The sequence below is a fragment of the Polyodon spathula genome, chromosome 1 (assembly GCF_017654505.1).
Source record: "Polyodon spathula isolate WHYD16114869_AA chromosome 1, ASM1765450v1, whole genome shotgun sequence".
NCBI classification, from domain to species: domain Eukaryota; kingdom Metazoa; phylum Chordata; class Actinopteri; order Acipenseriformes; family Polyodontidae; genus Polyodon; species Polyodon spathula.
Window position 1 is genome coordinate 90,288,073 of NC_054534.1, and position 26,662 is coordinate 90,314,734.

Genomic DNA, 26,662 nt, shown 5'->3' on the forward strand with positions numbered 1-26,662 from the left:
TTTTTTTTACACTTGGCGCACTTGCCACTTGAAACATAATTTCTCCGGTTCTACAAGTCCTAATGATCGTCAAAGGCTCATTTGAAAGGTAAGATCTTGGACTAATCAGCTGGCATGTATGTATTTATTTAAAGTTCTCTATCCTTCTTAAAAAAAAAAAAAAAAAAAAATACAGAACTACCTCTTTAGTCATAGTTGTGCCCCCCTTACTGACTGTCTGCACCCCCAGGGGGGCATGCCCCACACTTTGCGCACCACTGGTCTGTTTAGTCAGTCTATACTCCATCAGGATAAACTACAACTCAATGTTAATTAAGCTTTTTACAGCCTCTCTTTTTGATGAAATTCAAGGAATTAACTGGTGTTGTAAAATGTTCCTGGTAGCTTATTCCCTCATATTATATATATATATATATATATATATATATATATATATATATATATATATATAACCCTGTCAGTGATTAACAAAACAAATTTGTTTTTATAAATAAAATAAAAATGCCACTGTTTACGGCAAAACTTGATTGTTGCTCTTTTGCTGGTATATTTAACATATAATCACATGTGTATGACGTCAGTGCCTGTAATAATAATAGTAATACTACTACTACTAGCTAATAATAATAATAATAATAATAATAATAATAATAATAATAATAATAATAATAATAATAAACAGTATGGGTTTGGGGATTTGCATCACCTGATATTGTTGTGCACAGTATGTCAGTGATGATTTGTATCTATGATACATTCTGCAGACTCAGTCCCCCAGTTCTGCCTCTCTGCAGCAGTTTGGAAATCAAAAACGCAAGTGAAAAATGTTTCAAACTGGAACCGTCCGAGATAAACAACGGCTGCTTTGTTGCCGTGCTGACAAGAGAGGTGAGTAAAATTTAAATTAAAAAAAGTGAAATATATACAACATGCTTTGTATTAATGAGGTAAAGCAGTTCAAGCAACATCGATATGCCAACCTTTTTATTACTTCTGTGTTAGAACTGGCAGAACTAAATACAACGTATCATAAACCTGGTTTCCTGAAATAGAAATGTAACCATTACTGAATGGGCATTAACCTCCTAAAGTCCCAAATCCTGAATACTTTATACCAAAGCTGCTCTTTGAGCCTGTGACAGTCGTGACCCCGCCCCCGAGGGATCAAAAGTACTACAGTCAAAGATCTCAGCATCATTTTTCCTTCAAGTCTGCTGCGAATAATGGACGCAGCGACCTTGAAGGTTAATGGTTACATTTCTATTTCAGGGAACCACGCTTATTATAATAACCTAACGTTCCCTTTCAAGTACAAAACATAACCATTACCGAATGGGTGAGTGTAAACAAGCCATCTCAAGGGCCAGAACGACCGGAATGCTACAAGGCTAAGCCAAGAGGCTGCTATGTGCGTTACCGTTTACAACCCCAGTAACAAGTAGCTGAGGTGAAAAATTGAGGGAGAAGCCACCCTTAACACACTAGTTCCAAAACCAGGGTTTTGAGGATCCACAACATTTAGGTATGGGGGGTAACCCACGCCGCTACGTTGCAAATGTCCTTGACAGAGACACCATGGAATGAAGCCCATGACGTTGCAAGGCCCCTAGTGGAATGGGCAGTGAGCTTTTCTGGACGGGGCAAGTTGGCCAGCTCATGTGCAGTCCTGACCATGTCTGCTATCCATTTGGACAGCTGCTGCTTAGACAGGGCTTGACCACAGGATTTTGCCCCATAGCAGACAAATTGTTCAGACTGCCTCCAACTTTTTGTCCTGTCAGCATAATACATCAGGGCCCAAACTGGACAGAGCATCTGGAGCTGTCGTTCCCTGTCAGACTGGGAAGGAGGTGGATGGAAAGCCTCCACTTCCACAGACTGGTTAACATGGAAAGCAAGATAGTCTTCGGGAATTAAATAAATAAATAAGCAGGCTTTCGCGATAGATAATGTCTGCATCTCACTCACCCGCTTTGTGGAGGTGCTAGCAAGCAAGAAAGTCGCTTTAAATGGTACAATTTTCAGCTCAGCTAAATGGAAGGGCTCAAATAGAGGTTTCATGAGTGCATTAAGCACCATGTTTAGCCTCCATTGAGGGACAGTGCTCTTCATAGGCAGCCAAAACCATCGAGCCCCTTTCAGAAACTGCCCTGCCAGAAGTGGAGAGAGAGTCAATCTATACAGCTGCCAGACAGACCTTTAACGTGGAGGGGGATTTCCCCTCATCAAAAAGGTCCTGCAACAATTGCAGTATAACTGTGAAGTAATTTTTGTTATCTTCTTGCGACCCCCTTTGATCCAAGTGGCATTATCTCTTTCTATCTCTCTGAAGTCTTTAGAGCCTCTTCCCTTCTAGTCCACAGCATTGTTATCTCGTTAGCTTGCAGTCAATGCTGGGCAAGAAACTTGTAGACGCAATGTTTCTATCAATTGTAAGCAGTACATGCAATTTGAACCAAACAGTCTGCTATCTGCAATATTAGTCTCTTTTCAGAAAAGAACACCAGTATAGCTCTGCCAGTCCACATGCGTAGCAAACTCCTAATCAATTCTCGATCCATGTTTTCCAACAAACTGCAATGGGACAATTTGCGGTGGGAAGGTGTATAAATAAGACCCTGTGCTGAGCTCCACTTTAAAGTGTAGATTCAAATTTAAAGATTACCTGATTTTCACTGGACGTGATGGGCTCTGAGGGGTTCTTTATCAAGTACACACTAGAGAATTGTGGAGAGGTGCTGCTGTTTGAATTGTGGAGAGGTGCTGCTGTTTGAATATTGGAGAGGTGCTGCTGTTTGAATTGTGGAAAGGTGGTGCTGTTTGAATTGTGGAAAGGTGCTGCTGTTTGAATTGTGGAAAAGTACTGCTGTTTGAATTGTGGAGAGGTGCTGCTGTTTGAATTGTGGAGAGGTGTTGCTGTTTGAATTGTGGAGAGGTGTTGCTGTTTGAATTGTGGAGATGTGTTGCTGTTTGACAGTTTGACAGCTCAAGCTGGGGTAGTGCTCCGTTGCTGGTATTAATGAGCGCGTGTTTCCTGAATCACAATATCAACTGGATGAGCCTATTGAAAAAATTGCTCATCAGTTAATATAATGTTTATAATATTTCATTGCAATATCGAAATGGTTTTTCTGATACACACATGCGATTCACAGATTTGCAGTACAGCGTCTGCTTTGTACCCTTTAGAATTACAGTTTGCAGATATTTCCACTGTGAATGTTGTGTACAAGCATAAATACATTATAACATTGTTAAGCAGACACTTACACATGTTATATATTGATTTTTGAGAGGTTTACATACCTGGACATCTCAAATCACCAGGAAAATGAATGAAAGTGAGATATAAAAATGAACGTGTCTATTTTTACTTGTAGCATTAAAATTATGGCACACACGTTAGGTTAGCTAATTGCATACAAATGTACTTTATTAAAAAGTAACACAAGGATTCTCTTGTTTAGATTATGTTTGTAGTTTTTTCATACCTTTAACCAATACTGACCATCAGATTTCAGTAGGCTAGAGTTTATAGACTTTATTTGTCATGTTTGATGTGCTGTCAATCAGTACCTGTACTAGACACAAGTCTCTCGACTGTATGTTGTTATATTTTGCAGATAATGTGTTTGCCTTAAGAGAGTATTGTATTTAAGAGCAGATAACACAAATAACTACACACATTGAAAATATGCTGTTATTAATAATTCTGAATTAAATGTTATTATTATTATTATTTATTTACTTGGCAGATGCCTTTATGTCAGGCGAATCCAATGTGAACTGTATGTGATAATGTGTCATAGCTTTGAGTTTAAGGATCTAACCTACAGTACCACAATAAATCAATGAAGTGCAAATTAAGACTGTGATCAAAAAATAAAATCCACTTAATACCCAAGCTGCAATGTGAAAGAGCCATGTTCCTTAACCACATATTTAATCTCATTTTCCCACTTCTAAATAGAATACCTCAGAGGGATATGGCTATTGTGCATTGCATTGCTGCTACTTTCCCTACATTTTGAAATTGTAGGTCTGGACAAGCAAGTCCAATCAACCGCCCAGAAAATCCACTAAAAGCTTTTTAGTCTTAATTTACCTGGAAGTGAACTGTGTTAACCCCCCGCTGTTGATGTATTTTACCTTAGTTAAGATATAGTGGAAGTGGAAATACTGTATTCATGCATGACACACTTTCCAGGTTTGAATATTTCTAGTTAGCAATTTGTCCAGTTATGTGTAACACGTTGAGCACCTTTTTGTCACAAGTTGTTGAGTATAGTGCGATCCTGGGGTATAAGGAGACATGCTGTTGATAAATCTGAGCTGAATTGCAGAATGTCGATGTGCAGGTATTTGGTTCTCAAGTTTTCTTGGGTGCTTTGAACTATGACAGATGGACAGGAGAAGGAGAAGCCTGCACACGGTCATCTTTTCTCCACAGAAAGCTAACCTGCCTCGTTGTCTTATTCAGTCAGATATATTAAGAACACAGAGGCTTTGTGGTCATGAATCTCTTTGTTACTTTTTCCATGTGCTGGGAAGATTTTTTTAAGATTGATCATGTTTTATTTGTATTATTTATTGAACATTAAATGCATGGATCTATTACTGCATCTGACCCAGGATACTGACAAAGTCATTATTTATGCTTTGCACGGTGGATCTTTCCAATTATAGTTAAGCATGCCATTCGTGAGTGCCTATTGTTTTCAGAATGGCTGCCTGGCAGTGTTATACTGGAGTTGCCTATCTATCTGTTTTGTCTTTGTGTCACATTTTTACCTGTATCTTGAAAACCACTCATTCATTTATCATAATGACACATTCAATTATTTGTATATTCCTTAGCAACAATTATTTAGGGTGGTATAGTATGGGCATCTGAATTTCAAGTTTAAAAAAATGGTTATGTATTGAATTTTCAAAAACAAATGTAATCAGGCTTTAACTCCATAATTCTAGGGAAATCAGATAAAAGGTCCTATATTATCAACATCATAACAAAAAAAGCTTTACATTTAATATACACCCACCCCTAATTATGGGTTTCTCGCTATATCGCTGCTCTCGATATATAGCGGATTTATTTTGGAACCCGACACCGGCAATATATCGAGTGGATGGTGTACTACTATTTAACACACTAATGAACAAAGAAAATAAGTTCTTCTTTTAACCAACATGCTAGAATCTTGGATATGTTGACTGAACTCAATAACAGTTTGCTGTGTGTATATCCACAAGGATGCACAGCGAGTGAATGCTCTTTTTTATGTCATAGGGGATGCTTTGTTTTTGGTTTACATAACAAATTCTATATTTAAGTGATGCGATGTGAGTACCGTTTGGTAGATGACCGCTACTGGAGTTATGCGAACCGAGCTGTAAGCGGGTGTTGTTTGGATCCAGCCGATGACAGAATTGTGGACCAATCGTGTCTTCCCTGTTGATTTGCTGTCTAGTAGCTGCGAATTGAGCCTTCATTATGGTGTCCTGTCACAGACATGGTTTCCCTTGTCTCTAGACCAGCATCAGAAAGTATGTTTAAGTAGCTTTTTATGTTATCAGATTAGTTGTAGATTACAATGTTAAGGGAAAAATACGGTATTTATGTGTGGATTGACTTTAAAATGTAATTCACAGTTAAGCACTTCAACGCTCCATCGGACATCTGTGCAAAACAGAAGCCAGCTAGATCTGGAATCTGATTGACTGTTTGCACTCAATCGTTTTCTAATTATGTATTTGTTTAGCAGGATCCTTCTGGGACAGTCTCAGTCAAAGATGTTTTGGCTCGAGCTGCAGCAAAGGGGCTCTTGGACGGTATCAAAACAATTAAACCAGCAAAGAAAGAAAGGAGGAAATCCAAGCCAGCAACACAGACAACCATTGCAAGCAGTGGAATCCAGGACAGAATCACAGAGTTCTTGAAAAAAGAGAGTAAAGAGGCCACTAACATTGTAATAAAGCCTTACAGTAGCAATAGTTCCTTGTTCAGGGAGAGCAAGACATGCATTTCTAATCCACCAAAGAGACTCCCCAAGGCCACTCCTTCCATGTCAAAGATGAGTCCAGTGAAAAAGATTATTTCTAGAAGTTCAGCCACAGAACGGCATTATGAACGTCATCGCTCTAGTGTTGCAAGGCCAAAACATGAAGAAATGTCTGTACTGAAGCCAGTGGAGATGATCCTCCCTCCAGTGATTCCTTGTTCTAACAGTTCCTATGGGTGTAACAGCAAAAGCCCCCCTCATCTCTCATATTTTCTTTGGAAGGGTAGACACAGTCTTCCAAGGAGCTTACTAACACTGACATCTTCTACAAAAATGAGCAAACATAGTGGCACTCCAACTTCACCTGCCAAGCCCTCCCGACCGTGGTTATGAGTGACTATAGATTTAGATTAGTAAAATTATCTATCTATCTATCTATCTATATATATATATATATATATATATATATATATATATATATATATATATATATATATATTTTATTTACATTATAAAAAGTAAATATTACAAGGGGGTGGATACATGAACTTCATGTTTAATGGTTACTGAAGTTCGAAGCACAGCTTGTGTTTCATGAGACCAAATCTCAAACACCAGCCACAAGGCCATATCTATTGTATATATTAGGTCACTAATTGTAAAGTTTATACCAGGCTTCATCTAGAAGGGGGGTAGACAATGAGACATAAATATAACAAAATTAGCTAAAAGTAAATGTGTTACAATGCTTTAATACAATAATCTGTGTTTTCCATGACTTTTAACATCCCTGACACAACTGAGAACTGGGAGCGGTGTCATTTTCTGCTTGAAGCTCAAGCACACAATTTCCGGTTACGTGGTGGAAAGGAAAATTACAGTGAAATATTGAAGTAACAGAACGTGTGATGATCTCTCCAGTACAGATTTAGGGTTAGGCTTTCAGACTTGGTACAAGTCAGACAGATAAATTCAAAGCAATTAGATGTGAGCACAGTATGACCATAGTAAAGAGCACAATACTGAGGAGTCGTCATTGTGAAAATGGCACTTATAACTAAACTGTCACTGTGATAATACAGGTATTACTTCCCAATTACACAAAACTTTTCCTTAAATATAAATAACTTCTCCAAATCTGATAAACTGGTCAAAGCTAAATAACCTAGTATAACATATTTTGTTGTAATGAAGTACATCTAATAATAAAAAAAAAAAGAAAAACAATGTATAAAATGAATAAGTAGTTGAGATCCCTCTTCAGCAAAGGCCATGAACCCCACTCCCTAACACGGGATGAAATCACAGGTAATTCTTTAAAATAATACTTTCTGTATCTCTTTCTTGGTGTAGGAATTACATTGTACCATAAAACATGCAAAACAAAACGTGTTGGTTCTGTCTGTTTGGAAAGAGAATGGTCAAAATTACCGCTCCATTTTGTCATGTTGGTAGTCCTTGTGAGTATTAGGAACTTTATTTTTGTTCCTATTAAAATTAGGGAGTCTAGCCTTAATGCTGATGTTCAAAATAACAATTTGTAATGTATTATCTGCAACAGTAACTAAATGCTACTTACAGTAGTTCTGTATAGAAAACAATGTCACCTTTACAGGGAAGAAACGTTCTATTCCATGTACCAAACGCAACAAAATGACCTGCGTAAATCATCTTGAGTGTGTAGGTTTTACCTGCATGTAAATTTTATACATTTGTATCTAGTTACTGTAAGTTACCTGTTATTGTACACTGCTTGTATGTTTGATGTATAAATCATATGTTATCTCACCATGCATGTTTTATTAATGTAGATTTTTTGCTTTTATTTCTGGATTATAATCATAAAGTGAAATGTATCATTTGCCTTAGAAATAATGTCAAGTTGTAAATTACACACACACACACAGTGACGAGAAAAAGTTTGTGAACCGCTTAGGATTTTCACATATTTCACACCTAAAATGTTTAGATCTTAATCTAAGTCCTAATAATAGATAAAGATAACCTGATTAAACAAATGACAAAAAACATGATACTTTTTCAACAATTTATTTATCCACAAATGATTCAACATTCAATATCCATGTGTGAAAGTACGTGAACCTTTAGATTCAGTAACTGGTGGCACCCCTTTGAGCAGCAATGACTTCAACTAAGCATTTCCTGTAACTGTTGGTCAGTCAATCGCATCGGTTTTGAGAAATTTTGGCCCATTCCTCCTCACAGAACTGCTTCAACTCAGAGACGTTTGAGGGCTTCCTTGCATGGACAGCTTGCTTCAGGTCTTGCCACAACATTTGGATGGGGCATAGGTCCAGACTTTGACTAGGCCATTCTAAAACATGGAATTTCTTCTTCTGCAGCCATTCTTTTGTAGATCTGTTTGCTGTTTGTATGTGTAGGATCATTGCCTTGCTGCATGACCAACTTGTGGTTCAGCTTCAGCTCACAGACGGATGGCCTGACATTCTCTTCTAGAAGCTGATACAATGCAGAATTCATGGTTGTGTCAAAGCAGCCCAAAACCATCACACTCCCACCACCATGCTTGACGGTTGGGATGAGGTTCTTCTGTTCAAACGCAGTGTTTGGTTTTCGCCAAACATAACATTTCTCATTGAGGCAAAAAAGTTGTACCTTTGACTCGTCTATCCAGAGAACATTGTTCCAGAAGTCTTGTGGATCATCTGTGCTCTTTGGCGAACTTCAGATGGGCAGCAGTGTTCTTTTTAGACAGCAGTGGTTTCCTCCTGGCTATCCTTCCATGAACACCATTCTTGTTCAGTCTTTTTCTGATAGTTGAGTCATAAACACTTACATTAGCCAAGGCGAGAGTGACCTGCAGATCCTTGGATGTTACTCTGGGGTTCTTTGTGTCTTCCTTGATGATTTTCCGGCTTGTTCTTGGAGAGATTTTGGTAGAACAACCACTCCAGAGTAGAGTGACTGTGGTCTTGAACTTTCTCCATTTGTAGACTATCTGCCTGACAGTGGATTGGTGGAGCCCCAAATCCTTAGAAATGGTTTTGTAACCCTTTCTAGACTGATTTCTTTCGATTTTGGCATGACGTGTTTCCACACACCTGTATGGTGAAGACCAAACTCAAAGTTTCTGATCTTTATTAGCGTTGGGCCTCCCAAACTCACCCCTGAAGATCTACCTAATTATTTAAATACCTGATTCTAATTATCCCCTTAATTGAGCTGATAAAACCAGAGGTTCACTTTTTCACATACCCTGAATCTTAATTACTCATTGTTTGTGTAATTCATACATAATTGTGTTTCAAAAGACATGGAAATGTTTAATATAAACCCTGTTGGATATTTAAGTCTGGTTTTGATTCAAGGCTATCATGATAAAACTGGAATTTCCATAATTATCATTGGGGTTCACAAACTTTTTCTCGGCACTGTGTAAAAAAAAAAAAAAATATATTATATATATATATATATATATATATATATATATATATATATATATATATAATATATAATAATATATATATATATATATATATATATCACACACATACACACACTTTTTGGTATACTTTTTAATTCTAAAGTTTGATCTGTGTTTAGGTTTTATGAACAACTTCATGTAAAACAATACACCTTGATTGCAGTTGTCTATTTCCAGTGTGAAAATTGACTCAAATATATAGTGACTCTCAGGACGTGAACAAAATACTAAAAATATGTTGTTGATCACAGGATCTCGACATCTCAAACAATTCTATCAGGTTCACATGATAAAATAACTTGAATCTTGAGATCATTTGAGGGTCTTCAGATATGCAGTGTTCATTGTATTTTGAATGGATGCATCTAGACAGGTATTAAGCAAAGCTTTAAAACAAATTTCTTGCATATCTAGCTCAGTTTTCCAAACTTTACTTTCACAGAGTTGTTACTGCCAATAAAGTTAAGGAAATCTTGGTTGTTACATCATAAAGCCCCTTTAACTAATGTATTATAAGAGTACAAATAACACAAGATCATACAGTTAACATTGCAGGCATTTATCAGCTTGTGTTAAAACAATGAACTTATTTTGTTCAAGTTGTAGAAAAATAAAGCAGCATCTGATTTTAATGATACAAATAATTATATTATATCTATTATATATATATATATATATATATATATATATATATATATATATATATATATATATATATATATATATACACACACACACACACACACACATACATACATACATACACACAATGAGCATCAAAAGAAACGTATCACTTATAATTGGATAAAATTCACTTAGAAGTGATCGAAAAATGACAAACTCTGTTTTAGTGCAGGTGCAGTGACTTTTTATTGTGCTGACTAACAATTGACATCACAAAGATGCTAAAAAATTATCTGTCGTTCTTGGGCAGGTGTTGTGACTCTTGGTCTCCCGGTTCGTGGCCTGTCATGACAGAGTGTGTCTGGTTAATAATATATATGTATGCACATGTGAGATGGACGTCAGGTGTTATTTATATATATATATATTATTATCAATTTCCTATCCCATTAGGTATTACACCATAACACATTCGCTCTAAATCCACCTCCCAGCATCACTCCTCATACGACGCCTCCCAACTAAAGTCCTCCCCTGGTTACCCAACCGTGCAACACACACACGTACGTTAAATTCCTGCTTTTCCAGCTATTCAGCCAAGTACAGTAGCATGGGTAAGCTGCAGTGATTCTAGTCATGTATTCAACTTGGAGCAGAATTCAACACACTAGTGTTCTTACACGAGGGACATACTAGACGATTAAAAGGGTATCCATATTTTTGTTAACAGAAAGAAAGAAGATCCAGTGGAGATACAAGATCAAGTACAAATACTGACACATTAATGGATTTTGGCAGCAAGCTGACAGAACATTAATAGGAAACAGATGCTTTGAATTTTTGGATTTACTACAGTTCCTAATGATGCAAGACAGAAGTTCAAATTTCTCTAAAATGTTTCTACTTTTGCTCCAATGCAAAATTAGAGCCACTTACAGTGAATAAGTACAGTAAGGAAATCCTACTTTCTTTCTAATTTGAAACCTAGCCATTACCGGCTGTTGGATTAAGTCTTGTAAATGATGGTACAAATTGATGTGGTTGAATTCTCCACATTATATGTTAATTCAATAAATTAGTCAGACGTGCATGAAAACACCCAATTGCATGAACCCACAATCAAAATATTAATCCAAGTCTGTTGAAAAAAAAACTTAACTACAACCAAAAACTGTAGATAAGCTCTGAACATGCATATGAACAAATTGATTGCAATGAGACGAGGCTGTATTTTTATATGCAGTTTATTCTCACAACAGATTACATTTATATGGTGTAAAATTAGTGAACAGCAGCAGAAGAAACCAACTTCTTTACTGTAAATCAGCTGCATAAAAGTAACAAGCATTTTGAACACCTGACTTCGACTAATTACAGAAGTTGGCCAGAACCAAAAATACAGCAGAAGTAAATGATGTGTATTCACAACAGGCCATAAGACTACAAAGTACTGTACTTGGGTACATTCTTGTGATGTGCATGTTCCCAGAGCTGCTGCAGATACCGCGTTTGTTTCAGACTTAGACATGCCCACCTTCTTTCGGACTCAGCATTACACAACTGGTGGAATGGTTTGTTTAATTTTGGATGGCTGGGGCTACAACAGTCTAATGCTCAGTCAACTCAACTGTACAACACACTCAACAGACATACACACATATCCTTGGGGCACAAATCCCTTCATGCGTGTTTTTTTTCTTTACTGTACAACTTTATAAAACAGCAAGGACAGCATTACCATCCTCAGAAGCAACATGGCTGTAATTGATCAAATGCAATATTCAGCTGCACTGCCACATCATATCTGATATGTATACTGGAATCTTCAGCATATTTTCACAGCTAGAAGAGAGCAAATGTTTGCATTATGCTACAGGGTTATTTGTCCAGCCTGCTACACAGCAAAGCTTTGGTTCAGTCTTTCAGATATGTGTGAATAATCCTTTATTAATCTACATTGTCATCTTGACAAATAATTACAATTGAGTAATTAGTGCTGGCTACAGTGTGTGAGACAGAGAGAATACAGAAAACATAATATCTCAACATAATAACAACCTGGTATACTTCAACATAAAGAATAAATAAAAAATACATATTTCACTTAATTTTTTTTAATTGTCACAGTACATGCAAGGCAAAGTGACATCTGCTTTGAGAACAGCTAGATATAAAGACTGCATAGATAATGCTTGGGTAACTGTAGTCTCACTGCAACTGACTGGGCTAAACACAGTAAATAAAATCAGATTTACTTTTTTTTTTTTTTTTTTTAAATATATATCTACAACCCTGACATCTAAGAATTACGTTTTAGCCATAACAGAGTATTTGACAAAGATGTTTCAAGGCTTTCCAAAAAATGTAAATAAAAATTGCTTATAAAGTGATGGATGTATGCATGCAAATCTGGATTTACAAAGAGAACAAATTCACATGTTCTCAAACTTTCAACTTTCTTTTATATAAAAAAGGTGTTTTGTTCATTTGCTGGGCCTGCCCAATAGAGCAGCTGATATTTTCTCAAAGAATTAAAAGCTTTACATAAATTCAAATATGTGCTGGATATTTACATGTTTATACATATAGTACTGACATTAATAAGATAATGATTGACACTATGAATGCTGCAGTTTAATTTGTTACCGAATTACAAGGTTTTGATCATCACTCATAAGAAGCGAATTCTTGCCACGATGTCACCTTGGTAAAGTTAAGCAAGAGAGCAAAACTGCTTGGAGGCAAAAAAAAAAACCCAAACACTATAAATAAATGATACGGTATTTTAACGCAGTGTAGTGAAAGATAAGACACACATACAATTCATGCATTTCTATCATGTTTCATCACCCCTCCCCTCCTACAGGGTTCTTTGCAAACAGAAGGTATCTTCATATACATTTAATGCTAATATTTTCAATTTATAGAAATGTGCACACAGGTTTGGGACCCTCTACCCCCCACCCCCCACCTCACACTCCCCTCCAAGAGCTTGTGCAAGACATCTGTCTTATTTAAGATCACCCACAACTAGAAACACATTTTACAATCACCTAACAAGTACTGCAACTAAGTTAGGAAAAGTGGCCACAACTGACACAAGATTTACCAGCAGTGAATTTACAACATCTATGGAATGTGTGTCAAACAGCATCTTCAAACCGTGTACAACTTCCGTACCCGACCAAGTGATTCAAACCATAAAGATCTGCAGAGCCTAACATATGCATAGAACTTAAAAAGGAGTAAAACAACCTTGTTTTTAAATGCAAATCATGGATAGCAACGCTGCAGGAGGAGCTGTATGTGAACAGCAATGACACAATAACACCAAGCCATATTTACTATCTATTCCAGAGTCGGTGACAGAGAAAAGTGCTCTGGTAAAGTATATCTGTATTTCAGGTGGGTAACTAGTCCTAAGGACGCAATATTACTGAACATCAGGGAAAGTATGTCGCTCCAAAGAACTCGATCCCACCACAGAAAAAAAGAGAAACAATAGTCCCAAAAAAAAACAAAAAAAAAAAATGTATTCATGCATCTCTTCACATCACATCATGACAGCTAGAATGTTAGAACATGCTTGTTGTACACTTAATAAGATAGAACACTGGAGACGGAGAGGCAGAGACAAATGGAAGGAAGGCCGAATACCAGAGTGTTCCTGTGTAGCTACGGAAACTGGTACTGTACAACTCTTCCAAAAGTTCCTACGAATCCTTCCTGGCTGGGCTTTAGATTACTACTGTGGCAGCTCTGCTACGGGTTTCTTCTGTTTCAAAGTGTCAAAAAGGGACAATACTCCTCGTTTCACGCTGGTTGTGACGCGTCTGGTCACAGAGTCTGATGGAGGACTGGCAGAGCGGGCTTTCTGTGAAGGAGGTCGGGCGACTAAACACTTCTGGTACCGCAACTGCAAGGGAAAGAAAAACAAAACCTATTGAACACTCTGACTTCTCCGTCAATCAATGCATCTCCTAGCTATAGGGTTCGAACAGAGTTGGCAGAATGGCTCCTACATTCGGCGCTGGAAGTCCAGTAAACTGTTTCTAGAACTGTTGCTGGAACTCAACTCCGCAGTGTGAAAAGTTGTGTCTGCGTGATTCTGGTGACTAGATTTAGGAACACATCAGTACTGTGTAAAGGACTCCAGCTCACATTGTGTAACCCTCTCAGTATGCCATGTGGATTCTATTCTCAATCCAATTTCTCTACTTAACCTTTGCTCCCAGAATTAAAAGAACCCACAACAATTCAAAAGGAAAGGAGAGGCACTAATGTTCATGCTCATGCACAATATATCCATAAACAGTTTGCACCCCATTCCCAGATATATTTAGTGCTATATATTTTTTTGTTGAATCCCAGAGATATGCTTTTCACTGTACACTCATACACAGGATCCATGCAGCGGCAAGGCCTGCTGGCTGGAACACCTCAATTCCCAATGCAATCTCAGCCATGATACAACATTTACATTGAGCAAGATGATATACAATACACTGTGGTGCACAAATTACTGCATAGGAGATAACATTTAAAAAAGCCTTTTTTGCTTTACAGCTCCTCGTAATTGGTTTCATACAGCAGTTTTCTCTCATTCAATACCTTTAACTACGCCAAGAAGAAACCTCTAGGAGCAATACCTTGTGTGATTTACTACACGTTGCCTCACAGACAACAGCAATACTTGCTCTTTGCCATTTGCAGGTTATTGGCCCTTGCCTGGTCTTGATCTCTTTTAAACAAGTTCTTCCATTGAAGAGATTTTTTAATGTTCAAATCAGACTTCATGACATCAGGCCATAAGGACAAAAGACATTCAATGACTAAACCCATTTTTCCTTTTAAAGCTATTTGTCTCAATGTTAAAATAAAACAATTCAGAACAAACTGTGTGCTACCAAGGAATAAAATGCATCTCCTCATTCCTAACAGTCAAATGTGATGAATATTGGTATGGGCATGCTTTATTACAAGTTGAGGTCATGGTGACCTACTTATAAATTAGTTCTGGCTTGCGATTAGTGCGTCTCTCTCAAAGGAATTGCTTGTCACTACTTGTACAGTATACATTAGATCCACTGATGCACAATCTCTCGGTAGGGAAAAGTGGCTAATGTATCCAGTTCCACACACACACACACATATATATATATATATATATATATATATATATATATATATATATATATATATATAAAGGAAAAGTGTATTTGCTGCACCACTGAAATAACTTACCATACAAGCCGCCTGTACTGCCTCAGACACATCCCCAGCATTGGGCTCACACCAGAAAACATGGGACTCGAAATGCTGGTTTCCTGAATCCATGATGAAAGCAAAAGTGTGGATATCTCTTCCGACTCCCATGAAGGAAAGAAAGCGGACTCGACACTCCACCAGTACCTCATCTTCCTTCTGTTGGGTTAAGAGGTATAAAGTACACTTACTGTTTTATATTTCATGATACAGCGAAGCTTCTACTTAAGCCCCTACATAACAGAAGTTGACAGTCTCTGAAGGCAGGCAACCAAACCATGTGACATGTATCTATAAAACATTACACCCACAGGGCATGAGCTTGCATTTAGTCTTCAAAGAATGTGTTCAGAGTAATTGCTCACTTCATACCCTTAAAATGCATTATGGTGTTTCAGACCACTGTTATGAAAGATATAATAAACTGTTTGACAAGTGAAAATCATCAATGCACTTTAAAGAAAATCTGTGTTGAGATAGACTTCTTTGAATTAATAGAAGTAGTAATAAGGAATACATTGGACGGTTTGCAGTTGCGCGGATATCTAAACTTACAACTACTTTCATGTATCAGAATGCTGAACAAGAACTCATCTAAGTTTTCTACAAACCAGGCTTCCCCCAAAACAAAATAAAAGCAACATACTTTATTATATGAATGACAAGTGGCATATCTACCATTCATTGGAATTGCAAATTAATATAACACAACACTGCACATAGTGACTCATTCGGTTGCGGTCAAAGTCAGAATCACATCACTGTCTTAAAATGCAGGAACTTATAAAAGGAAAGATCAAAACACTTGCTATAGTTGCAATAACTGCGTGCAATCTATTGTGCGTGGAGACATTCACTATGAAAACCATTACCTCCTCAGTGCTTATTTGTTCTAACATGTAGGCACACGTTGTAAGTGTTACTCAAATATATTAAAATAAAGGTCAAGGCATTGTCATCTTGTATGTTACAAGTCAAAAAAATGACTTACCTTTTCCTTGATCACTGTAACTGTAGCATCAGCCACATTTAAAATGACTGGCACCCAGTCTTCTCTGCTGGAGGTAGACACCAGGCTGTCTATTGCACCGTTTAGTATATCCATGCCTAAGGGATTGAGAAAATACACTTAGACAAGTGGGTGCCATCTAATGTGTCTTTCTGCATTGTGAAACATATTCATAATGTAGACAACCCACAGCAACCGTGGGATGATTTCACAGAAAATAAGGGAAGTATGTTCACATTTTTCCTTTCTGAGAAAATGAGAGTGACCTACAATTCTATAATATATTATTTATTTGCTTATTTTGTAAATGAGTGTTTGTAATAATTGCAATAAAATGAAAACATTTTAAAGAATTACATAAAAGGACAGGTTGTACAACAACTTAAATTATTGGTTTTATAAGTAGGTAAAAGTAAAAGTAATTCTAAATATACAGGTCGTAACTTCACCAAAATGAATAATGTCTTTTCTAATGTCCGTTATAGTCATTAAGGGGTCTTAGACATTTCTAGACAATGTGATGTAATTAAGATTAATTTTTTTTTTTCAACAGAGTGCAGCGTCATGCTATTACTATGACATTTAAATGCACAGCATTAGAAGATTTGACATTGATGCCAAAGCTCTATGACGACACCAGCAATAGACACAACTTCAAAATACGCACCCCATCACCAGACATACGAAACAGTTTAACAGGCCGATGACAGATATGACAAACCAAAAAAAAGAAAATACTTTTTTTTTTTCAAATGCATTGTGCTTTAAAAGTAACACCCATCAACAATCCATTTTGAGACTGGTTTCTTGTCTTCTTTCACAACATTACTTTCCATTATGCTGACACAGCAGGAAGCCATGCTGCATCATTTTGTATTGATACAATTGAAGATCACTGAAAATCTAAATGCTACAGGCTTAGTAAGCGCCTCTTCATACCAGGAATGAAGTCGGAAGATAGGACTTCAATTATTTAACAATTATTTTGGAATTCCAGTTGCATTAGAAACTGTTAGCTGAATATTGATCTAGCGCATTGGCTCAGTGTGTGGGGATATACCAAATAATACTTGAATAATACTTGAATCCTAGTTTTGCATTCGCAACATTGTTCTCTTGTCACTTCACTAATTTGCAAGAAGCATACTGTATATTTAGCAAAATCGTTTTGAATTCAAAATTGATTATTGTTCAGTAAGTCATAATAGGCGACTTTTCTACATTCATTCACTCAAGCTAGTTCTGATATTTTCATATCCCAGCATATGTTCTTGTCAAGAATTTGGCATCCAATTACATGCCAGTGTAAATTAAATAAAGATCTCGAATGAATGCTTTATGAATTGAAATTATTTTGATTTGGGTAGGTTTTTTTTGCCTTGTTTCCATTTGGAGCTGCTCATTTTCCATATACGTATCTCAGGTCTGACGTGAGTTCTGAACGTTAATCCAGAGGAGCTGAAAAAAGAATGGCCCGCTGACATGATTGAATAAACAAATGCATTCAAATAAGTTTAGAAGAAAATAATACCCGTTTACTGATTTTTTTTTTTTTTTTTTTTTTTTTTTTTTAACTTCCTCAGTAACCTAAGGCTTGTATTCCTTATAACCTATCTGGACCAGTTACTGCAGTCTATATAGAAAACCAGCACTCACAAACTACTGTAACTTATCTAACACCCCCCCCCCCCCCCCCCCCTCCCTCCTTCTGCCAAATGGAAAAGAGGCAATTGTTTACTTTTCAAAATCACGAAGAGACACTTACTGTTAAGAGTTAGCAATTGCATTTTCTGGGAGTTGTTGCCCCCAGGCCCTTTATTAAAAACAAAATACACATTTTAGAAAACACCAAGGATAATAATATTGACTTTACTGACACTAACAACATGCATTCCAGGTTGTGGCTTCCAATTCAAGTAGTCTTTCATTTTTTTTTTCTATTAGGCAAATCACCCTGTTGAGTATACTCCTGTCAAAATAGGAAGCTTCAAAGACAGGTTTAATTGCTACCCATATTCTTGGCAGCAGACACAGTGACATGAATGGCAGTGTAATCCAGTTAATTATCTTGTGTTGACCCTTCTGGGTTGAACTAAGTGTCATTCCCTAATGGGGATGTTCTTGGACAGTTTATTAGATAAACCCCAACTACATACACAATTCAAGTTAGGCAGTTAACATCACATCATCCATTCTGTTTTACAATAATATTGGGGTTGATTCAGTTGCCTTGAACAGTGGTGTGTCTAAACACTGCTGTTTAAAACCACACACACACACACACACACACACACACACACACACATAAACACACACACACACACACAGGCTATACCAAGGCCATGATACGTATTGCAATACTAATGAAAAACTCACCTCTACTTGACAGACTTGAAAATAATTACAATTTAAATTCTGCAGACAGAGATTCAGTTCAAAATAAATTATATTTATTTCCCACAAAGCAGTAAACCACTAGTTTGAATTTAAAAGACAAAGCAGTATGTCAACTAGAGTTCTGTATCTATTATAGCTGAATTAACCAAATCTCCTTACCACGTTTGAGAAAGGAAAAAAATACAAAGCAATGTGTTTGATAACAATTAAAGTACAAACTGTTCATGTGTTTCTTTAGAAAAAAATGAAATATCAAGTTTTTCAGCATTAAGTTGTGATGTCTAATCAATAACAATGTAAATATTTTTTAATTATATTAATAATAATAATAATAATATTTGTATTTTTGAAGTTAAGGTTGAGTATTTTATTTAGGATACTATTCTACACTCCGGTTTTTAAATGTTGTTAGAAATAATTTAAATTATTAGATTAAAATGTATGATAACATTAGTATTAATAAGTATTTTTCATCAGGATTGACATTTCTTTAAATAAAGTAACATTCAACCAAATTAAAGTTTAAGGATTATTCAACAATATAAAAACATTTAGGGCGCACTGAAATGTGAACAAATACAAAATAAAACTCATGAGGAATGTAAAAATGCAATACGTTTAGTCATCTATAATAAATAGCTTTACAGGAAACGAACGTTCTTTCCACAAAAAAGGTTGAGTCAGATACACTTCAAAATTCTTCTAGTATATATATATATATATATATATATATATATATATATATATATATATATATATATATATAATAAATCAGTATGTATATGTATGTATGTTATGACTGATGCCGAAATCACGCAGTTGCCGAAATGCCCGGGCAGTTCAAAGTTCCCAGCTGCAGTGGGCCAATATTGAATTTTATGACATTTCGGCATCTGCCACAGCCACCCAGACTGATGGCGAAGAAAGATTTTTTAACTGGCACAGTATACTATTAGAGAGTGAGTTAAAGTTGCCTTTAAGAGCAAAAGCGCACCACCATCGAGCCACCCACTGCCATGTTTATTTAAATACTTCCTGACAACGCTAGTTTAGAGGAATGGTACTCTACAACATATCAATGCTTATTATTTTCATCATGGGTTAGACATACAGGTTAGGGTAATGGGGTGGGTGGGGGTCCAGAATAAAATGCAACAATATTTTATTGTATTCTTATTGCAGTAATGCAATATAGATTTCTATGCACAGTTCCGTTGAATGAGAGATCATTCAATATCAGCAAGAGACTAATAATCTCAGTTTAAACGTGTAAAACCCACCCAGTTAAATATAGTTACCTGAAACTCAGGAAGAACGCAGTGCCAAACACAACTAATTTATCACAGCAATATTAATCACATTTTGGGAAAACAACTTGAATAGAGAGGAAGTGCTGCAGCTCTGCACCGAGATCTGTATGCATTACTGCAACAATAATACAATAAAACATTGCTGCATTTTATTTTGACAGAGTGGTATACCAGTGGGGTTGCAGTGCACAAATTGCTCATCACACCTGGCAATGCACGTTTACGAGTCTAGTGGTGCAAAGAGCACAGGCAATGGATTACCAAGCAGTGGAGAAGGGCAATATGGTCAGATGAATCATCCTTCACCATGTTCGACTAATGGACGAGTGCACTTGTGACACCAACCTAAAGAACTCTAAAGCCCTGAGTGCTTGGTTCCAACAGTGAAGGGTTCTGGTGGTTCCGTAATGTTGTGGGTGCATTTTCCTGGCATGGTTTGGGTGCACTCATTCCCTTAAAAGGCAAGGTCAATGCTAATTGCTACTTAATGGTATTGAGTGATCATCTTCACCCCATGTTGCAGCATTTCTTTCCTGCCAGGGGGGGACGACAATGCCCCCATCCACAGAGCATGTGTGGTCATCCAATGGTTTGATGAGCATGACACTGATGTTATCCATATGTCATGGCCTTCTCAGTCTCCAGATCTGAACCCAATCTAGCATTTATGGGATATTCTGAAATGACGTCTGAGACAGCGTTTTCCACCATCATCAACCAGACGTGAGTTGACTGATTCAGAACTACATCAGAAGAACCAAAAATTTAAAGTTTTGGAATGGCCTAGTCAAAGTCCAGACCTAAACCTAAACCCCATTGAAATGTTGTGGCAGGACCTGAAACTAGCAGTTTATGCTCGAAAACCCACAAATGTCATTCCTCCACGAGACTGATCAATAATTACAGGAAGAGTTTGGTTGCACTTATTGCTGCTAAAGGTGGTGTAACCAGTTATTGAGTCTAAGGGTGAGATTACTTTTTCACACACAGGCATTGGGTGTTGCATAACTTTCTTTAATAAATAAATGAAATAAATAACAAAATGTTGTGTTATTTGTTCACTCAGGGTCCCTTTTATCTAATATTAGACTTTGTTTGAAGATCTGATAACATTCAGTGTCAAAAACATGCAAAAATGCAGAAAATCAGACAGGGGGGCAAATTCTTTTTCATGGCACTGTATATATATAGACCCACACACACACACACACACACACACACACACACACACTATAACCCTTCCTGGCATTTCACATATTAAACAGAAGTACACTCACAGGACTTGCGTACATGGTTAGATGTTTTATTTTCAAATCCTTGGTCCAATGAGGGTCCTATTTCAACTATCTGTCTCTATTTACATGTATATCAATTAAATTGACAAATGTTTCTATGACACTGATGAAGGCGTGAACAATGCACCTTTATGTATGTATGTATGTATGTATATATTACATACATACATACATACATACAGTGCTATCTTGTTAAAATGCAACCCATTATAGTGCAGAATCGGTTATAACATGGTAAGGCTGTGGCTCCCACTTCCCCCATAATGCAATCTGACTCACAAAAGATGGGTTTTATTGTTGTTTTACATTACCGTATTTAAAAACTCGTTTAAGTTAAAACTGGGACATATAGTACTTATAAAGCTCCCATGCTTGCACTTTATTTTTTTCTAAAAGTAAAAAAAAAACATCCATTAATGTTACAAAACAAGTACGAAACAATACAAGTGTCCTTTGGTTGGTTGGACGACGCTTGTGGAACACAATTTTCAAATAGTGCTACAAATTCTTAATGGGATTGAGATCAGGACTTTGACTGGGCCACTGTAGAACATGCACCTGTTTGTTCTTGAGCCACTCCAATGTTGTTTTGGTCTTGTGCTTGGGATCATTGTCCTGCTGAATGGTGAATTCCCTCCCAAGCTTCAGTTTTTTAGCGGACGGAAGCAGATTGTCTTGCAGTATTTTCCTGTATTTTGCTCCATCCATTCTTCCTTCAATTGTAACAAGATGCCCAGGCCCTGCTGATGAGAAGCATCCCCACAGCATGATGCTGCCACCACCATACTTCACTGTAAGGATGGTGTGTCTTGAGGCATGGGCAGTGTTAGGTTTGCGCCACACATAGCGCTTTGAGTTTTGACCAAAAAGCTCCATCTTGGTCTCATCTGACCACAAAACCTTTTCCAACATCGCAGCTGGGTCACTCTCATGCTTTCTGCCAAACTCCAGACGTGCTTTCAGATGGTACTTTTTGAGTAACGGCTTCTTTCTTGCCACCCTCCCATACAGGCCACTGTTATGCAGAGCTCTTGATATGGTTGACTGGTGCACCATTACTCCACTCCCAGCCACTGAACTCTGTAGCTCCTTCAAAGTGACTGTTGGCCTCTCTGTGGCTTCTCTCACAAGTCTCCTTCGTGTTTGAGCGCTGAGTTTTGAGGGACAGCCTTTTCTTGGCAGTGCCTGGGTGGTGTGATGCAGCTTCTACTTCCTGATTACTGATCCAACTGTGCTCACTGGGATATCCAAACCCTTCCCCTAATCTATGCATTTGTTTTACTTTATCTCTAACTTCTGTAGAATGCTCGTTGGTCTTCATTTTCCTTCAGATTCACAGCCTTACCAATGATCCTTCAACAGTGGGGTTTTTATCCAGAAAATGTGACAGCAACTTTAATGGTTCACAGGTGGAGGCCAATGGTAAGGTAATTGTGTCCTCGTTAGGGCAATTTCTTTCATCAGTGCAAACTGGGAGCTTTCACAGCACAGGGGTTGAATACTTATACAAGCAAGATATTTCAGTTTTTTATTTTTCTTAAAAATATTTCCCAACATAAAACCAATGTCACCTTACAATAATTGATTCTGACTTTCAGTGCTTAAAAATAAAATATCGAACAGAACAAAATTTCAATATACCATTTGTAATTCGGTAATATGAGAGAATTGGTCAGGGGTCTGAATACTTTTGCAAGGCACTAATATATTATATATAAATTATATATAATTATGCACACACTCACCCTCTTTAAACCCCCTGGTAAAGACCATGGGGAAAAAATGGGCAATCAGCAAGTGTAGCGTTATAGTGAGGTTCAACAAAAAAACAAAGAAAAACACATACACACACCCTTGTATGTTTGTAATAAATTCAAATGTGTTTTTTTTGTTTGTTATATAATTACAGTTACTTTTGTGGAACAGTTTACAGTTAAAAAAAAAAACTAAAAAAAAAAAAACTAACTGTCAAATCACCCGAACAAAAATTCTAAAAAAACAAAACAGCGTACGATTCATTTAATTTATTTTTGACTGTACTGGTCATTTGAACTTTATTGTTTGTGGCACGACTGTCAGCCTGCTGAATACTATCCCTCATTGAACAATGGCGTCTATTTATTTCACAAAGCAATTTAAACTCAACAGCATTCTTTTTTTTAAGCATTTAAAAACAAAACCAAAAACGTTTAATATGTACAGGCTAACACTTTTTTTTAAACGAAAAGTAAAAAAAAAAAAGTTTCTTCTGTTTACAAAACTGATGCTTTAGTTTAAGTCAGCCTTCATTTGTGAAAAACGTGCACGTAAACAAACAAACCGCTTACAGTACTTTTATTTTTTTTATTTTTTTTTTACATTTACGTGGTTTATAAAAGTCACTTATTTTAGACTGTGTTAAGCTTTTTCAGGTTAAACAAATCGACCCATTCCATCAAGGAAAGCCATTTGTTTGTATCTATTAGATACAATGTATGTATGTCTCCAATTGTCCTTCAATTAACAGTATATGCCTCACTTATGCGAGAAAACACATGCAATGTCTTGCTGACTTGCCCGCCATTTTGTACTTTCTGTTTTGCTTTGGGAGCGGGAGTGTTGATGGCATTAGTATGAACGTTCACTTCAAGAATGAATTCGGAAAGCGAGTCAAGATTAACTACATAACTTTGTTGTTTTAATTGGCCATGTCTATTTCGCTGGCGCTACAATGAGGGAAACTACAATGCTTATACTTACGTTTGCTTGGCTTGGGAAGATGGTGGGTGGAGGACAGCGGGGTTGCGATATAGCAGGCAAAAATAGTACTGTTTTTATATGGTGATATTTGCTCAGAGCGACTAGCTGGCGGTGTGTGAGGGTGGCGTTATAAAGGGGGGGCGGTATAACGCAGGACAACTGTATATATACACACATACATACACACACATACAGTGCACTCAGTTTATAAGAATTACTGATAAAAGAATCAACTGCATATAGTGATCAAAACCACTGGGACAAAATCATTCCTATACTAACCATGCTAAAACACTCTGCTTTTAAGAATCAAGCAATCCGCTTATAAGAATAATTTCGTGGCAAACTGACGGCATGTAACACGGTACTGTATCAAATACAATGACGTGTACAGCTGTTTTTGAATTAGGCACGTACATAGTGTATCCAGTATAATCTTCGGACCGCAGCGAGTCCTAGTAAAAAAAAAGGAAGTCGTGCAGTTTACATCTGAGTTGACATGACAGCTAAAATCTGATTTTTTTTTCTGTTCTCTGTTAGTGAAAATTTGTTTTTATAAAGTGAATACACATTAATCAAATACATACAGAGTACTGTTATTGTGTAATATGTATGTAAAGGGAGGGAGACTGCATGGTGGGGGGGGGGTGTTGGAGAGCTTTGCTTCTCTGCTTAGTGAAAAACTGTACGATTTTCATCACAACTGAAAATAAGCCACGGAGACACTTAAATGCAGTGGTAGTCTTGATAATATAACAGTGTACTGTAATATCATTTTAATTCAAAGGCCATTACATGTAACACCGTACGGCAGTTAAACCAGGCATCCCCACGAGACGATCGCTTCTCAAGTATCCTGCAGTAAAATAGGATTCTGCTGTTTTGGGTAAACATAATCGTGATCATATAACAAGCTGCTTACCCACGAGGACTTGTTTTGTGTATTGTCCTCAGTGATTTTGCTAACATTGTTTGGGACTAAAAACAAATAAAATAATCTTCACAATGCCTTGCTATTGAGCGAAGGAGTCCAGATCATTTTCCCTTACCTATAGGTTTGGCCACAGGTAACATTCCCAGGTACAGCACATGGAACTTCTGCACCAGCTCTGTCTTTGGTGTTGGGAAATCTGCCAAACACAACAATTATCAGCTCTCAATTTGCTGCCAATCAGCACTCACTGACTATGTGGCTTTGGTCTAAGAAACCAGGACATGAAACAGACGGTTGGCAGTTGAATGAAGTGTGCAGTAAAATTGCAACATGACATACTTCAACTATTTGCAATGATAATGTTCATTACAGTATACAGGAACAATACTCTTCAGTGCCAAGTACTTAAGTGCAGATGTCATTTTAATCAACTTTAAATGGGGTTTATCTATAACTATGTCATCTACAAAAGATCTGCTTTCTACACATACCCTTCTGTTTACTATTAAACATTAAAAAATATTAAAAATTAAAAAAATAACATTCCTTTACTTCTATTATGCTTCCAGTGCTATAAAAGACTGCACATACCAATATGGTATTTGCAGCCTCAGACACAGTAAGATCTCAGTGATGTTAGTGACAGGTTTCAAGAGGGAAGGAGGATAAAACTACTACTAGGTAATGTAAACTAACTAAATTGTTTACACAGAAAAAAATTGTCTCTTTCCAGCCACCAAAGGAGACTGATCCTTTTAGTATATAGGTTTGTTCACTAAACAAAATAAACCAAACTATAGATGTATGTCAAGTGTTTATTGTTGTCAAAATAGGCTTCTTGATGTTCTGAGAAGCAAAATTTATTGAAAAAGTTCAAACTGGAACTATATTATTTAATTCACTGCTATTCTTATCTGTCCATAGCTATGCAACAGAAAGTCTTCACCTACCTTGCAGGGGAACATCCAGACCCACATTAACTCGCTCCTGCAGAGAGCTGCCAGCTACGGCTTTGGCACTCTTACGCTCTGCCATGATCTAGGGAGAAAAAAAAAAAAAAAACTAACACACAAGCATATAACTATTTAACATGCTCCAATTCACTGCATATAAACACTTTCGTGCATTTTGTGAGGCCAAGTTGTGAGTGAGTAAATCAGCCTGTGACTGTTTCAAGGGTACTGTGAGCAGGATAGTTGTACAGAGGACTCATGTCTGGCTCAGCCAACCAGGTATGTGACAGAATGAAATCTGAATGGCAGAAGAACCTGGGGCAGGCTGACGGGTTAACTGTAGCAGTGTGTGCATGTTTTAGCCACAATTGACGTTAAAGCGTCTTCAACACTACATAACTTGAGATCGCTATAAAGTAAGACGACACAGAGATGAGGGTCAGACGTACACCATGGAACCATGGAAATCGCTATGCGAACATCTTTAAACAAAGAAACAAACAAAAAAAATATTTCTGGTCTCAAATGCAATTCTAAAAGATATTCAAAAATATGGTTAAGATAAAAACAATTCACAAGTCTAGTACTACATAGACAAAAAAATGTATTTCAGTGGACTGAAGCAGAATAATGTGTCTTTCTATATTGTATTGGAAGCAGTTCAGTGG

The 26,662-nt window shown here is 37.0% G+C and overlaps 2 protein-coding genes across 11 annotated transcripts in view; one reads left to right on the plus strand and one right to left on the minus strand.

Moving 5' to 3' along the window:
- Nucleotides 1-62: 62 nt before the first annotated feature.
- LOC121326709 (putative methyltransferase NSUN7) lies at nucleotides 63-6,395 on the plus strand. Its single transcript, XM_041270155.1, has 3 exons — nucleotides 63-88; nucleotides 765-888; nucleotides 5,766-6,395. Exons 1-3 carry the CDS (start codon nucleotides 63-65, stop codon nucleotides 6,393-6,395), a joined length of 780 nt encoding a protein of 259 aa, XP_041126089.1.
- A 4,923-nt stretch (nucleotides 6,396-11,318) lies between these two features.
- LOC121324054 (amyloid-beta A4 precursor protein-binding family B member 2-like) overlaps nucleotides 11,319-26,662 on the minus strand; it is a 121,744-nt gene continuing 106,400 nt past the window's right edge. For 7 of the 10 annotated variants that reach the window (XM_041265545.1, XM_041265500.1, XM_041265536.1 and 4 more), the window contains 6 exons: nucleotides 25,992-26,079; nucleotides 25,157-25,237; nucleotides 18,132-18,179; nucleotides 16,349-16,464; nucleotides 15,337-15,516; nucleotides 11,319-14,008 (listed from right to left, as the gene is read on the minus strand). In XM_041265545.1, the coding sequence (XP_041121479.1) occupies nucleotides 13,838-14,008; nucleotides 15,337-15,516; nucleotides 16,349-16,464; nucleotides 18,132-18,179; nucleotides 25,157-25,237; nucleotides 25,992-26,079 (684 nt within the window). In that variant the 3' untranslated portion in view covers nucleotides 11,319-13,837. The remainder of the gene's footprint in view (nucleotides 14,009-15,336; nucleotides 15,517-16,348; nucleotides 16,465-18,131; nucleotides 18,180-25,156; nucleotides 25,238-25,991; nucleotides 26,080-26,662) is intronic. The other 3 variants (XM_041265551.1, XM_041265528.1, XM_041265519.1) reach the window with 1 other exon arrangement.

What these genes read in the sequence shown, in the direction of transcription:
- LOC121326709 (XM_041270155.1), top strand. Translation starts at nt 63, where the DNA reads ATGATCGTCAAAGGCTCATTTGAAAG. An exon ending in GTCAAAGGCTCATTTGAAAG is followed by an intron (nt 89 to 764) that starts GTAAGATCTTGG and finishes TACATTCTGCAG; the next exon opens with ACTCAGTCCCCCAGTTCTGC. An exon ending in TTGCCGTGCTGACAAGAGAG is followed by an intron (nt 889 to 5,765) that starts GTGAGTAAAATT and finishes TTTGTTTAGCAG; the next exon opens with GATCCTTCTGGGACAGTCTC.